Raw genomic sequence first — 13170 nt, forward strand, 5'->3', positions numbered from 1 at the left:
AATTCTTATACTGGGCCAATAAAATGCATCATACACTCCACCCTCAGGAACAATGTCTTACACTAATACACACAAATTCAAAACAATAGTACCACCGGTCAATAATTAATATGAAAGGTTTTTTGCCAAGTATATATATATGTAGGCCCCTCACTCTTAGGGTCTGTATAATGCCACAGACTCCAATACGGTATGGGGTCAACTTGCTTTAATTATAACATCATTTTTTTAAGTTTTGCTTATTATATTAAAACTTGCCAGACTCGGTCAATATATCCAATAATCGCTTTTGTCACACCCTATTTAGAGATACGAGAGGAACAATCTTACTCATCTGCCCCAATCTTGGTTGATCTCCCTCTCCCGACACGCACGTGTTTCGAACAGAAAGTTCTGCTTCAGGGGATTTCCTTCTGTATCTGTTTTTCAAACCATCTTCCCATCTTCGATGCTGCGATTTTTCATCTACGATACTGTGATTTACCTCCTCTTGGCTTCTTTAACACATCTTGACTTCGCGGCAACTCCTTTGCGCCGCGTCTGCGCTTCAAATGGCATACCATCCAGGGTGATCCTTTTATAACCCGAACCGGAAACTACGTCATCATAGGCAGTCTCCCCTCACGTCCGGCTCGTCTTCTTTGATACACAGAATTGCCGAGGCCCTATCGTTCCAACTAAATAACAAGAAGTATCATCCTTTATTAGTGGGATTACACCTCATCTCGTATTTTGTATTAATATTCTCCATATCATCAGTGTTATCGCTTCTTTCTCACAATCGGTCATTGTCAGGTCCCCTTCAAGTCCTCTATCACGTCCTCGTTGACATCATCGGGTTGCTTAATCCGGGTCCTCCCCGTCGTCTGCTGTTTTGTTAATACATGATCATTCTCAAGTCCTCTTAGTCCTTTATTGCGTACACGTAATCAGTAATCTCCCTCACATCGAACTGGCTAAACACAATGGATCCGGGAGGTCTCAATGAGAAGATCAATTGGTATTCCCTTATTTAGATATTTCCCGAGGGACCCGTTTCACCGCTAAGGTGTGAAAAGTGCTTACTCAGTGATTATGATTCATGTGAGGCAACAATAAAGTACTGGTTGTATATTTGCTTGATGAAGGGTGAAGTGAAGAGTGACGAGATGTGAGAGAGAACGTGTAGTGCAATGGAACAGGAAGTGCCCTACACTCGGATGAAAGAATTCACTGACGCCGATGAGGCTAGTATAGAGGATTTGAAGAGGACGTGATAGAGAACAGTGAAGTTCGATATGAGGGTGGATTGCCGTACCCAGATGAAGGAAAGTTTCCCATACCCAGATGAAGGATGCCGATTAGGTCGGTATAGAGGATTTTAAGGGGACGGGATGGAGATTTTGAGTTCGATGTGAGGGAGATTACTGATTACGTGTACGCAATAAAGGACTAAGAGGACTTGAGAATGATCTTGTATTAACAAAACAGCAGACGACGGGGAGGACCCGGATTAAGCAATCCAATGACGTCAATGAGGACGTGATAGAGGACTTGAAGGGGACCTGACAATGACCGATTGTGAGAAAGAAGCGATAACACTGATGATATGGAGAATATTAATACAAAATACGAGATGAGGTGTAATCCCACTAATAAAGGATGATACTTCTTGTTATATAGTTCGAACGATAGGGCCTCGGCGATTCTGTGTATCAAAGAAGACGAGCTGGACGTGAGGGGAGACTGCCTATGATGACGTAGTTTCCGGTTCGGGTTATAAAAGGATCACCCTGGATGGTATGCCATTTGAAGCGCAGACGCGGCGCAAAGGAGTTGCCGCGAAGTCAAGATGTGTTAAAGAAGCCAAGAGGAGGTAAATCACAGTATCGTAGATGAAAAATCGCAGCATCGAAGATGGGAAGATGGTTTGAAAAACAGATACAGAAGGAAATCCCCTGAAGCAGAACTTTCTGTTCGAAACACGTGCGTGTCGGGAGAGGGAGATCAACCAAGATTGGGGCAGATGAGTAAGATTGTTCCTCTCGTATCTCTAAATAGGGTGTGACAAAAGCGATTATTGGATATATTGACCGAGACTGGCAAGTTTTAATATAATAAGCAAAACTTTAAAAAATGATGTTATAATTAAAGCAAGTTGACCCCATACCGTATTGGAGTCTGTGGCATTATACAGACCCTAAGAGTGAGGGGCCTACATATATATATACTTGGCAAAAAACCTTTCATATTAATTATTGACCGGTGGGGTACTATTGTTTTGAATTTGTGGGTATACATTTAAAGTACACTGGAATACAGTGGTGTGTGGGTATAAGGTTGTGATTGATTACACTAATACACCCCAGGTACCTGTCAAATCGAACCTCTCTAAAGGCCAGCCACCTCCTCCCCTGACACATGCACCACAGGCAGTGCTCTCTCTGCATCCCTGCCAGTGGCAGTACTGCAGAGAGGAGTACAGGGGTAAGACTTGAACTCCTGTGGAAGCCGGGGTTTGGGCTTGTCCAATGTCATAGGAAATGGGCTTCATGTCAACTCCCAATTTTCCATGATGCTCAACACCATGCACCTGATTTATTCTTATGCAATTCTCTAGCTATCAGTTACTCAATTTTAAATGCTGGCACAATAGATTTGTGGTCCTAAACTTTAGCAGTTCTTTCAGAATGATTTATTTTGATTCTCTAAGACCAGGGGGGGCTGTGAAACTCCAGTCTTCCCGTTCTGCTTGGTGGCCGTTTTTCCAGGATGACCAATCCCCATGATGCCCTCTCTCCTGCAGCAGCTCAGAGGTTTATACTCTCTGCACAGGGTTAGAGATTCTGCAGAACTTTTTACACATTTTAAATATAGAACATAATACAATTTATACTGAAAATCTTAAAAAATGAACTTTGGAAAAGTAAAAACAAAAAAACCCTTTCCGACTTGTGTGTGTGAATTACTTTAGGCTTTTTTTTTCATTACTTCTTTATTACAGTTTAATCCCCTTTCTTTTCTCCCACTTTCTCCTCTTACCCCACCCTGTCACTACAAGTTCTCCTTCCCTCAGGTACCTCTGCGTCTTTCTGGCTTTCTTTCCTTCTCACCAACCAAAGGGCAGCAGTTTCAGGCTATATTCTCCTCCTCTGTCACCTAGGGCCAGACAAGTGTGCTGGGCATCAGAGAAAACTAGTGATGTTGGGGCAAAAAGGCATTTGAACCAGGCTCTGCCCGGTCAAAGGCTGGTGCCCTGCTAGTGAGGCTACAAATGACAAATGGAGGCAGCCCCGGATACGGTCTCACCCCCCCCCCCCCCAAGGATTCGGGTTTGCTGGGAAAAGCCCAGCACTCAGGCAACGTTGAAGCCTGTACAGTGGTGTTGGAAAGCAAAGCGCTATAGCTGCAGGGTTGCCTCTGAACAGGAAATACCAGTGAACTAAGCTGATAAGGCCACCCCTGGACAGAACAGCTACTGTGAATAAGTCTGCCGAACCAAGTCATGTACAATTTGTAAAAGAAACCTGCGGCTGTAAATAAAGTCCTGACATTTGACTATGAATAACTGTGTCTGGGTCCAGGGAAGGGCCCTAACTTGACAAGTAACCCACTCCATTCAACCTGCAAGTCCGGGCCAGGGCAGCACCTAAAACTGCTTTTCTATTGCCTGGTAAAAGGATTGGCAATGTAAGTGGACCAGGGAAGGATGAGAGAAGGGAGGGGAATATTTGGAATGAGAGAGGCACCTTATGCAATTGCCCAGCCTAGTTCTCTCCTTAGCCAGTTGGATTTTAGTGATTCTGAAGCCAGGGTCTTAGGGCATGGAGGGAAAGCGATTACCTATATAAATACACTTTATTTTAGCTGGAGGTGTACAGCTTTCCCCTTCTCTTCCTGGGGAAGAAACCCTTATCCACCCCTCAGCAAACATAGCTAAGAGAAGCTCAGCAACACACTTACTGTACTCAAAATGCTTCAAGACAAACACATTTTAATATTATGCACACTTTATATACAATGCAGCATCACACCATGAAAGGCATTTAATTGTATTTCATACATTCAAATACTTTAGTGAAACATCTCTTAGGGCTACAAAACGTAACATAGAAAAATAAACAGCAATATACTGAACACATACAAAAAGTGATGTGAAAGAATACAAAGTTTCCTTTAAACACATCAAAAGATATATATATATATATATTTTACAACATATCACATTTTCACATGCTGATAATATTAATTGCACTCATTTTAAGGCTATAATTCATTAATACATACAAGCTTAATCTTCCTCCGTTGAGGAAAACTGCAATTTAATATTTCAAGTAAATTATTCTGCCAAAAGATGTTCTGCAGCATTAAAAATCATGCACTTTTTTTCTGTAACACATACTGATGTACTCCAGGAAAGTTCATTGCACACCTACAATCTAACTGATGGAAGACAGAACGGGTGAATACTATTATCCAGTAAAACCGCTCTGTCCACCGTTTTGAGACATCAGGAAACATCCAATCTTAACAAACAAGATGCTGAAGCATTCAGCCAGAGTACAAAAACTAGGAAACGCAGGAAAACTCAAGACAAGGGGCTCACGCCAACTGCACGAATCTAGATTGTGTCACGTCAGACAATGTTACATAAGTAGAGAGAAAAGGAAACTGATGTTTATTCAACTGAATATACTGCAGCTTTTAAAAACTATTGCTATCATGTAATGGCCTCAGCAGACAGGTTGCCTAGTCATTTTGTATGCTGCTGCTTTACAGGGAATTTTAAAAGACAAGGATAGGCCATGCCAGAACTCATTTTGCTGGCTGGAAGACAGCAGGAGTTTTGGCTGCATTAATTCTCTCGTGGCTGTTAAAATTTAGGACATCAGCCAATGTCATGGACAAAGTGATAATATATGACAAAGTCAGCAGGGACCTGGGTTCAAAAAGAAAGCAAAAATGTTTCATCATGCCTGGTGCGGAACTGTGCAGAGGGGGAAGAGATTGTCCCCCAAAGCAGTGGGACCTACATGCAAGGAATAAAGCAAATGGATAGGGAGGTTTAAATGTTGCAAGATAAGTGAAACGCAAAGCAGACAGCAGCTATTGATGCAGCACCTAAGTCAAGATGCAGCTGCACAGTCCCTTTAGTACTCTGATGAGAAGATGACATTCAGATTGCCCAAAAACTACAAGCAATGCCTCTCATCCACAGGTATACATGCCTGGCTGTGAGATGTCACCATTACACCTTCAAGAACAGCACAAGTTCATAGACTTGGGACTTGTAGCTCTAAATAAGCAAAGTTTTTAAAATCCTCTTCATGCACATTGAACCCAATGTGAAGCACAGACATGGCTGCAAGCCACATATGCAACACCCAGATAAAACCATCAAGAACCATCTCTAAGATAAAGCATTGGGGGAAAACTCCTACTTGAAACTGATCCAAGAAAAAGAGCTGCAAAAATACATTTTTAATTATCTTTTTAAAACTTTTCTGCTGTGTCATTGTCAGTCCAATGTACCGTATTCCATTTTAAACTGCAATCCTCCTGCATGCCATGTGCCATACATCTTCAGGCAACAGTCGCTCAGGGATATCCCACAAAGATGCAACTTCATTAATTCTTGGGATCAAAAGTCTGCATTCAATTTCAACTTAAGACAGCCTTCATGGAAAGGTGCTTTTAAAGATATTTTTTCACCTATTTCCAGCTACTCTAGTGGACAACCAATGCTAAGCATTTAATGAGAAATGTGGTTTAGACAGTAGGGTAATGAGCACAGGAGTCTGAAGGCGGCTCTTCCAACACTCTGTTGCTTTCTATAATCCCCTTTTCTGAGAGGCTCTTTAGCAGCTACATAACAGAAAAGGGAAAGCAAGCTCTGCTTGGTGTGTCTATGCGCGGAAGAGAAAAACCTCCATGTTTCTTAAAGAAGATTGAACAGCGGAGAACAGAAACTCATAGGGACAGAATGACAACACCTAAGATGTAGCTCATTGGACATCAACCTAAAGGCATTTAGAAATATGGAGTCTTGTGAGTGAGCACTTTAGTACCACAACTTGACAGGCAGTATAATTACGTTACCCATATTCTTGCATATGAAACTGGAGAAAGAAAGCTGTTTGCAATCTGTATGGAAGTTCAATATCTAAGAACTGAAGTGGTATTCAAAGACCGATGGCTCTAAATTGGACTAAATCATCATCTACAAACACAGATCCCAAACAGGAATTTCTTGCTATAAGTAATATATGGAAAAGAAATTACATTTTTAGTAAGATTGATGACAGTGGCATCTGCTATACGTTTGGCTACTCTCCAGTGCAAGGAGCCACTCTTGATACTCAAATGGATACTATTGAGGCCAGCATGATGGGAAAGTGAAACATTTATTAAAAAAAAAAAAAGAATAGGATATTGGCATCTTAAATCATTTCTAAGATCATTTTCCGATGCTCTGTCTAAGCAGCTTTTTCTTTATTTAAATCTAAATAGGTCTGATCTATACTGGCACCTAGCCACAATTTTAAGGTGTCAGTAGAGCTCACCCGGATCAGTCAATCTTGTCGCTTCAATTTACATTGCTGCTGCACTCTGCACCAAACAGCTCAATAAACATTAGTCAAGCTTTAAATTACAAAACTGAATGTAACTGAGCAGAACTAGAAACATATTTAGAAAACACAAGTACCATAGATACTAGAAGCTAAGAAAAAGCTATTCTTTCCTTAGAATTTACTTGATGCAGGATTTTTTTTCTTGCTCTATATGGCTTTTGTTTTCCCTTCCCTCCCCATGCCTCTATCCAGACTGACAGTAGGGGGTTGCTCCTTCGCATAGCCCAGCAGTTGGGGGGCTACTGCCGCTGCTGGGCCATTATGGTGGGTGCCCAATGTCAAAATTTGAGGCACCCAGGATTTTTCCACGCCTGTAACTGGGTTATCTGAGCATCTTTGGAAGAAATACACTTTATGCCTTTTGTTCAATCCTGTGTTTTTCCTATGCTGTAACAGCAAGGAGTTACAAACTGAAGCAACAGGACTGTCCCAAGCAGCAGCTGTGTCTGCTTTGCATGTCACTTCTACTGCAGCATGCTGGTCAACACATCAAGTCCATGGTAAGTGTGAGAGCTAGAGCATTCTGGAAAAATAAAAAAGCCAGGGAATAGTAAAAAGACAGTGGGGCTGCTGATTTCATTAACATTCAAAGCATCAGAAGAGAGAAGCCAGGTAGATCACTCCACAGACTTCTAATGGGACCTTCACTGACAAAGGTCTTGAAATGCTGGACTACAAACGGGTTCTCTTTTAAAATTGAGGTACATCTGGTTTCTCTCCAAATACACAAATGCCAGACATTTCCATTTTATCACTCTTGATGTCGTCTCTTTAGAACATTATACGATGACTCCCTATCCAGTTACCTCAGCATAAACTAGGATCTGCTTCCCAGCTTAGGAAACTGAAAACATATGATCTACCATTTGGTGCATGCTTGCAAGAAATCCGAATCAGCAGTAGCCATGCAAAATGATGTCCTGGCCAAAAGTACGGTTTTCTTATATAACAGGGGACTGCAGATGGAAAGAGACATCTATGAAGCAGCACACAACTGACAGATGACTACGCTGTCTTAAAACACTTAGGGTCTTTCTCAGCTCTTACATGGCGTGAGCTACATTTCAGGGAACAGCACTGAATCATGGCCAACGTTCCAAAAAGTGAAGGTTGACAGGAAGCAGAGTGTTTCAAGAATAGAAAGCAGAAGGCACTCCCAGTGAGTTGATTTTGATTTTACTATAAAATCACCCCCAAACAGTTCCAGAAACAAGGGCGTAAGACAAAATTCTGCATAAAACAAAAAAACCCCACACAACTACCCACAACCTTTTACACCAACACTGTGCAAAAATGTAAAAAACAAAACCAAAAACAAACAAAAAAAAAAAGACATGAAAACAAACCAGCAGCTCACCATAAAAACTTATGTTAAAAAGACAAAACAAAATCATTTGGAAGTGTATATGCATCTTTTCACAAAATATTTCCGGTTTGTCAGTGCATTAGTGTTAAAGTAGCATAAAAATAAATTCTGCTATTGTAACAGGCGCAGAATTATTTTATTTTTATTTTTTTGCAATGCATAGCATCTACATCTTTGTAACGACTCGAGCAGGCACTATTGTAATACACACACCAGCGTTCCCCATTCTTGGTTCACACGGCCAGCGCTATTTCTGCACCCTATCAAATGGAACTATATCCTGATGGTCTGTCTCAATGCTAATTCGAGAAACACTGGCTAAAAATTGAAAAATATATGCTATAAATAGTAAAAGAACTATATACAAAATATCTAAGAGTACAAGCTAGTTGGTTGCTTTACAGTTAACTTAAAGAAAGAGACATTCAAGTTTGCATTTCTGTATTTTTTTTGAGTTTTTTTCTTTTTATATCAGATTGAGATGAAAGGCCTTTGTGTTGGAAGCACATCAAAAGAACAGTTATTAGACAGACTGTTGCAAATTAGGACAAGAATCCTATATACTGTATACAATAAAATATACATTTATATTTGGTGTGTTTAACAGAGAACTGGATAGGATTCTAGACGTCAGAACTATTTGACACTGCAATAAACTTTCTTAAACTATCCCTCCCTCCCATACTGTTTCACAAACCTTTCTGCAAAATAAAAAAACAAAAAAAACCCTCATTTTTTGTTTTAACTGAGACTTACAGCTTTTTTCTACTTTCAATTAAAATATCTACATGTTCTGCTCTAGCATACTTGAAAACATTTTAAACAATTGGAAATACCAGAAATAATGACAAAAAGAAAAACCCACAAACATATCCTGACCTACATTGTCAAGTTCATCTTTATGGATGTGTATCATTAGTCCATTCAAGCCCTACTCTCATCAGAAAATGGGCAAACACCTTTATATTATTTTATGCTCTTTGTGAAAACACATGGGTCCGATTTACCAAAAGATATTCCCTCCACACAACACCACAAATGGGAGCAAACCTATGAGAAACCAGGACCACAGTTTCCTTAAACCTCTACCCCAAACCTGTTTTGCCTCAGAATTCCCCCAGGGGGTCTTCCTATTCTTGTTGTGCCCTGTAAAGATCCCCAGCAGGCCGCCTCCTGTTGTCACTCCTGTATGGCCTCCCCCTAACATTTCGGTGATAGTAGTAGCCATCATCCCGATTGCGGTTTCCTTGGCCTCTCCAAACCTCATCGTTTCTTGGGTAGTGGTAGCCACCTCTATTGGAAAGGTAGCCTCGGTCACCCCTATACTTCCTTCCTCCGTAAGTCTGATTGTAGAAGTTCTTGGACCTGCCACTTCGGAGCATGTCAGACACCTCACACTCGTCCTCTGAGCTTTCTTCCCTTCTTTGCGGAGCCCCGCTTTCTGAAGGAACAGCCTGCAGGCTGCCAGAGGCCTTGGGATCCTTTGTATTTTCCACCTTTTCCTTAGGTCGGGGAATGGCATTTGGAAGGTGACTTTTTGGAGGCTCTCTGTCGGAGAGTGGAGGAGGAAGCATGGCTACTTGTGTCTCCATTTCCTGCTTCCGTGCAGGAGAACTTGACACTTCGATCTTTCCCTGTGGAGGAGAGGGAATAGCACCTCCCTGTTCCATTTTAGGCACCCTGTCTAGTACTGCATCCTGAATAGGTTCACTGCTCACACAAGCTGTAGGGAAGTGCAGGCCACCAACATTACTGACATCGGAATTCTGCTCCTTGAGGCTTGCTGATAGATCTGCTGCATTACATTTTTTCGCCACATCTACTTCTTCTGAAACAATATGGGCTGTTGCCCCTTTGCTCTCAGTTTGCATGAGAACATTATGTTGCATGGCTGGACTTTCAATAAAGCCCTGAAATGGGTACCCATACCATAAAGGAGGGAAAAAGGAAGGAGCTATTGGGACAGCTCCTAAATACGAACTGTGCCCAAACGCTGGCTGTGGGTAGATGCTTTTGCTTCCAAATGGCTCTTCGTAGCCGGCATGGAGTTGAACTGCATGCTCATTTACAATGTCCTGCTGAGGCACCTGTCCTGCACTGCCTGCCACTTGAGCTGTAGGGATGAGCAGTGGTGGCGAGGCTGTATAGTCCACCTGTGGACACTGACCGTTGACTCTTGCCTCATTCTGCACTGGAGGGTGTGGGTTGGCTTGTGCAGGATCATTATCAGGCACAGTGGATATAGTCTCTTGAAACCAAGGATTGGGAGAATACAAAGGGACCTTTGGGTACATCCTACAGGCATTCAAATATGCCTGATGCAGAGGGTACAAGTAAGAGTGGGGTGCCCACATGGGACAACTGTATGCCTGGAACACAGAAAAAGCTGAGTTAGCAGTTACGTTCTTTAGACTGATTGCACACGTCACTTAAGAAAACTCATTCTTATACATTTCAAAATTACTTTCATGAAATAAATTCAAGTTTGTACATTTACAGCCCAACTTTCAAAACTGCTTGCATCCATTCATTTATGCGTGTATATGGAAGCACGCAAAGATGCCACCGTATTTTATAACCAGCACGAAAAGGATGTGTGTAGTTACAAAACACAAGTACATATGCCTGCACAAATGCTCATGTATGTAAAAACCATGAGCAGCACAAGTTCGGATTTATCCAGCTAAGTAACAGCACATAGCCATCTAAGTCCGAAAAGCGCTACTTAGACGGACAATTAGTGTTTTTCAGACTTATCCAGCTAAGTGGGCCTGCTGCTTCAAAGCCAGATAAATGGTAATATAGCTAGACAAGTGCTATTTACTGTATTTTTCGCTCCATAAGACACACTTTCCCCCCCCCACAAGACCTGCCAAAAGTCCCCCCCCCCCCCACAAGACCTGCCAAAAGTCCCTGGTGGTCCAGCGGGGGTCCGGGAGCAATCTCCTGCACTTGGGCCGTCGGCTGCCAGTAATCAAAATGGTGCCGACGGCCCTTTGCCCTTACTATGTCACAGGCAGCCGACGGCCCAAGTGCAGGAGATTGCTCCCGGACCCCCGCTGGACCACCAGGGACTTTTGGCAGGTCTTGGGGGGGTCAGGAGGGTGGGGGGTTGTAGTTAATTAAATTTAAAGGGTTGGGATGGGAGGGTTTTTTCCCCACAGAAAGAGAACGATAAAAGTTTTCTGATCTGGGGAGTGGACCGAAATGACCCTCCTCAGACCTAAAAACGAAATGGGGACAAAAAAAAATTTTTTTATGCACTTCCCTAATTTGCTCCATAAGACACACAGACGCCCGGGAACAGAGCCGGTTTAGCACACCATTTCTTTTTCTTTTTTAAACTTTCCCCCTCTGAATCCTAGGTGCGTCTTATGGTCAGGTACATCTTATGGAGCGAAAAATACGGTATCTGAACAAATTCAAAATTTGTCCAAAGTAGCAGGAAAGGCGCTACTTATCCAAATAAGTTGGAAATTAGCCTGATAAGTGTGCCCAACTCATATACCCACATATCTGTACTTCCAGTTTTACAAAGATATGTGTAGATTTTTATTGCATTAGATGCTTTTACTCCCCTGTAAGTCAGCTTTTACACATGTAAATCAGGCTATTTTACAACATGCGCATGGCAATGAAATAACCAGTTTTATTGTTTAGCCTACCAGTTGGCCAATTCATCTGCAGCTCGTGAAGGCCCTCCTAGCTTTTCATCCTGAAGTCCCCCCATTGTACCCAGACTTTTTGCCCATTCACTTTTTCACTTTAATGACTTTTGAGGTCACTTAAACCAGATATTGAGCAGAAGTAAATATACTCAAGTAAAAGATGCATGCACGTCACTTTGGCAGGTTTTAAAATAGCAAATTATGCACAAATATTAGCCCCACCCTGGAACACCCCTGGTACACCCTTTTCTTACATGCACAGTTACTCATGGACCCCAATATATGCATGTAATGGAGAAATTACTTACCTGATAATTTCGTTTTCCTTAGTGTCAGACAGACAGACTCAGGACCAATGGGTATTGTGCTCTTCTGCTGGCAGATGGGAGACGGAGTCAGATTTCAAAGCTGATGTCACTCTAGATATACCCCTGCAGTATCTTCAGCTCTTCAGTATTCTCTTCGAAAAGCCATTGTGGATATATCTTTGCTTAAATAACTTGATTAAACTTGAGTGAAACTTGAACTGGTTCAACTAATTTCCAAACAGGAGACCGCCAGTGCACTCAACCAATTAACGCCGACACCGGACAAACTGTGGGTGTCTTGAACAGGGGTAGGCCGCGGCTTACCTGTATTTGCTTAGTTTCGAGGTTTGTTATCCGAGGCTCTCCTTTTCTGGGGCAGCCATGGACAGGATGCTGAGTCCATCTGTCTACACTAAGGAAAACGAAATTATCAGGTAAGTAATTTCTCCATTTCCTACCGTGTAGCCAGATGGACTCAGGACTAATGGGATGTAAAAAAGCTAGTCCCAGACAAGGCAGGAAGCTGCCTGTGGCCCACTTAATACTGCCCTTGCAAAGGCTGCATCTTCCCAGGCCTGAATATCCAGGCGGTAGAACCTGGAGAAGGTGTGTATGGAGGACCACGTTGCTGCCTGACAGAACTCGGCGGGCGATAGCAGCTTGGTTTCTGCCCAAGAGACTGCCTGGGCCCTCGTAGAATGAGTCTTAACCTGTACAGGTAAGGGCTTTCCTGCCTCTATGTAGGCTGCCTTGATTACTTCTTTGATCCAGTGGGCTATGGTCGCCCGCAAGGCTGCTTCTCCTTGTTTATTCCCGCTGTGAAGAACGAACAAGCAATCCGTTTTGCGCACCAGTTCCGATCTTTCCAGGTATCGCACCAAGAGTCTGCCGACATTCAGGTGGCGAAGAAGGTGTGAGTCTTCAGAGACCTTATGTTCATCTGGAGCTGGTAGCGAGATGGTTTGGTTCAAGTGAAACTTGGAAACCACTTTTGGAAGGAAGGAGGGGAAAGTTCACAGTTGTATGGTTCCAGGTATGAACCTAAGGAACGGTTCCTGACAGGATAGAACCTATAGTTCGGAGATGCAATGAGCTGAACATATTACCACCAGGAATGCCGTCTTCAATGTTAAGAGGCGTAGTGACAGACCTCATGTTGGTCTGAAGGAAGCCCCAGTTAGGAAGTCTAATACTAGATTGAAATTCCATAGAGGCAC

The 13170-nt window shown here is 42.5% G+C and overlaps 1 protein-coding gene across 3 annotated transcripts in view; it reads right to left on the reverse strand.

Moving 5' to 3' along the window:
• Positions 1-3956: 3956 nt before the first annotated feature.
• Positions 3957-13170, reverse strand: part of OTUD4 (OTU deubiquitinase 4) — a 234325-nt gene continuing 225111 nt past the window's right edge. For all 3 annotated transcript variants that reach the window (XM_029600893.1, XM_029600808.1, XM_029600977.1), the window contains one exon: positions 3957-10346. In XM_029600893.1, the coding sequence (XP_029456753.1) occupies positions 9108-10346 (1239 nt within the window). In that variant the 3' untranslated portion in view covers positions 3957-9107. The remainder of the gene's footprint in view (positions 10347-13170) is intronic.

The sequence above is a fragment of the Rhinatrema bivittatum genome, chromosome 1 (assembly GCF_901001135.1).
Source record: "Rhinatrema bivittatum chromosome 1, aRhiBiv1.1, whole genome shotgun sequence".
In the NCBI taxonomy this organism is placed as follows: domain Eukaryota; kingdom Metazoa; phylum Chordata; class Amphibia; order Gymnophiona; family Rhinatrematidae; genus Rhinatrema; species Rhinatrema bivittatum.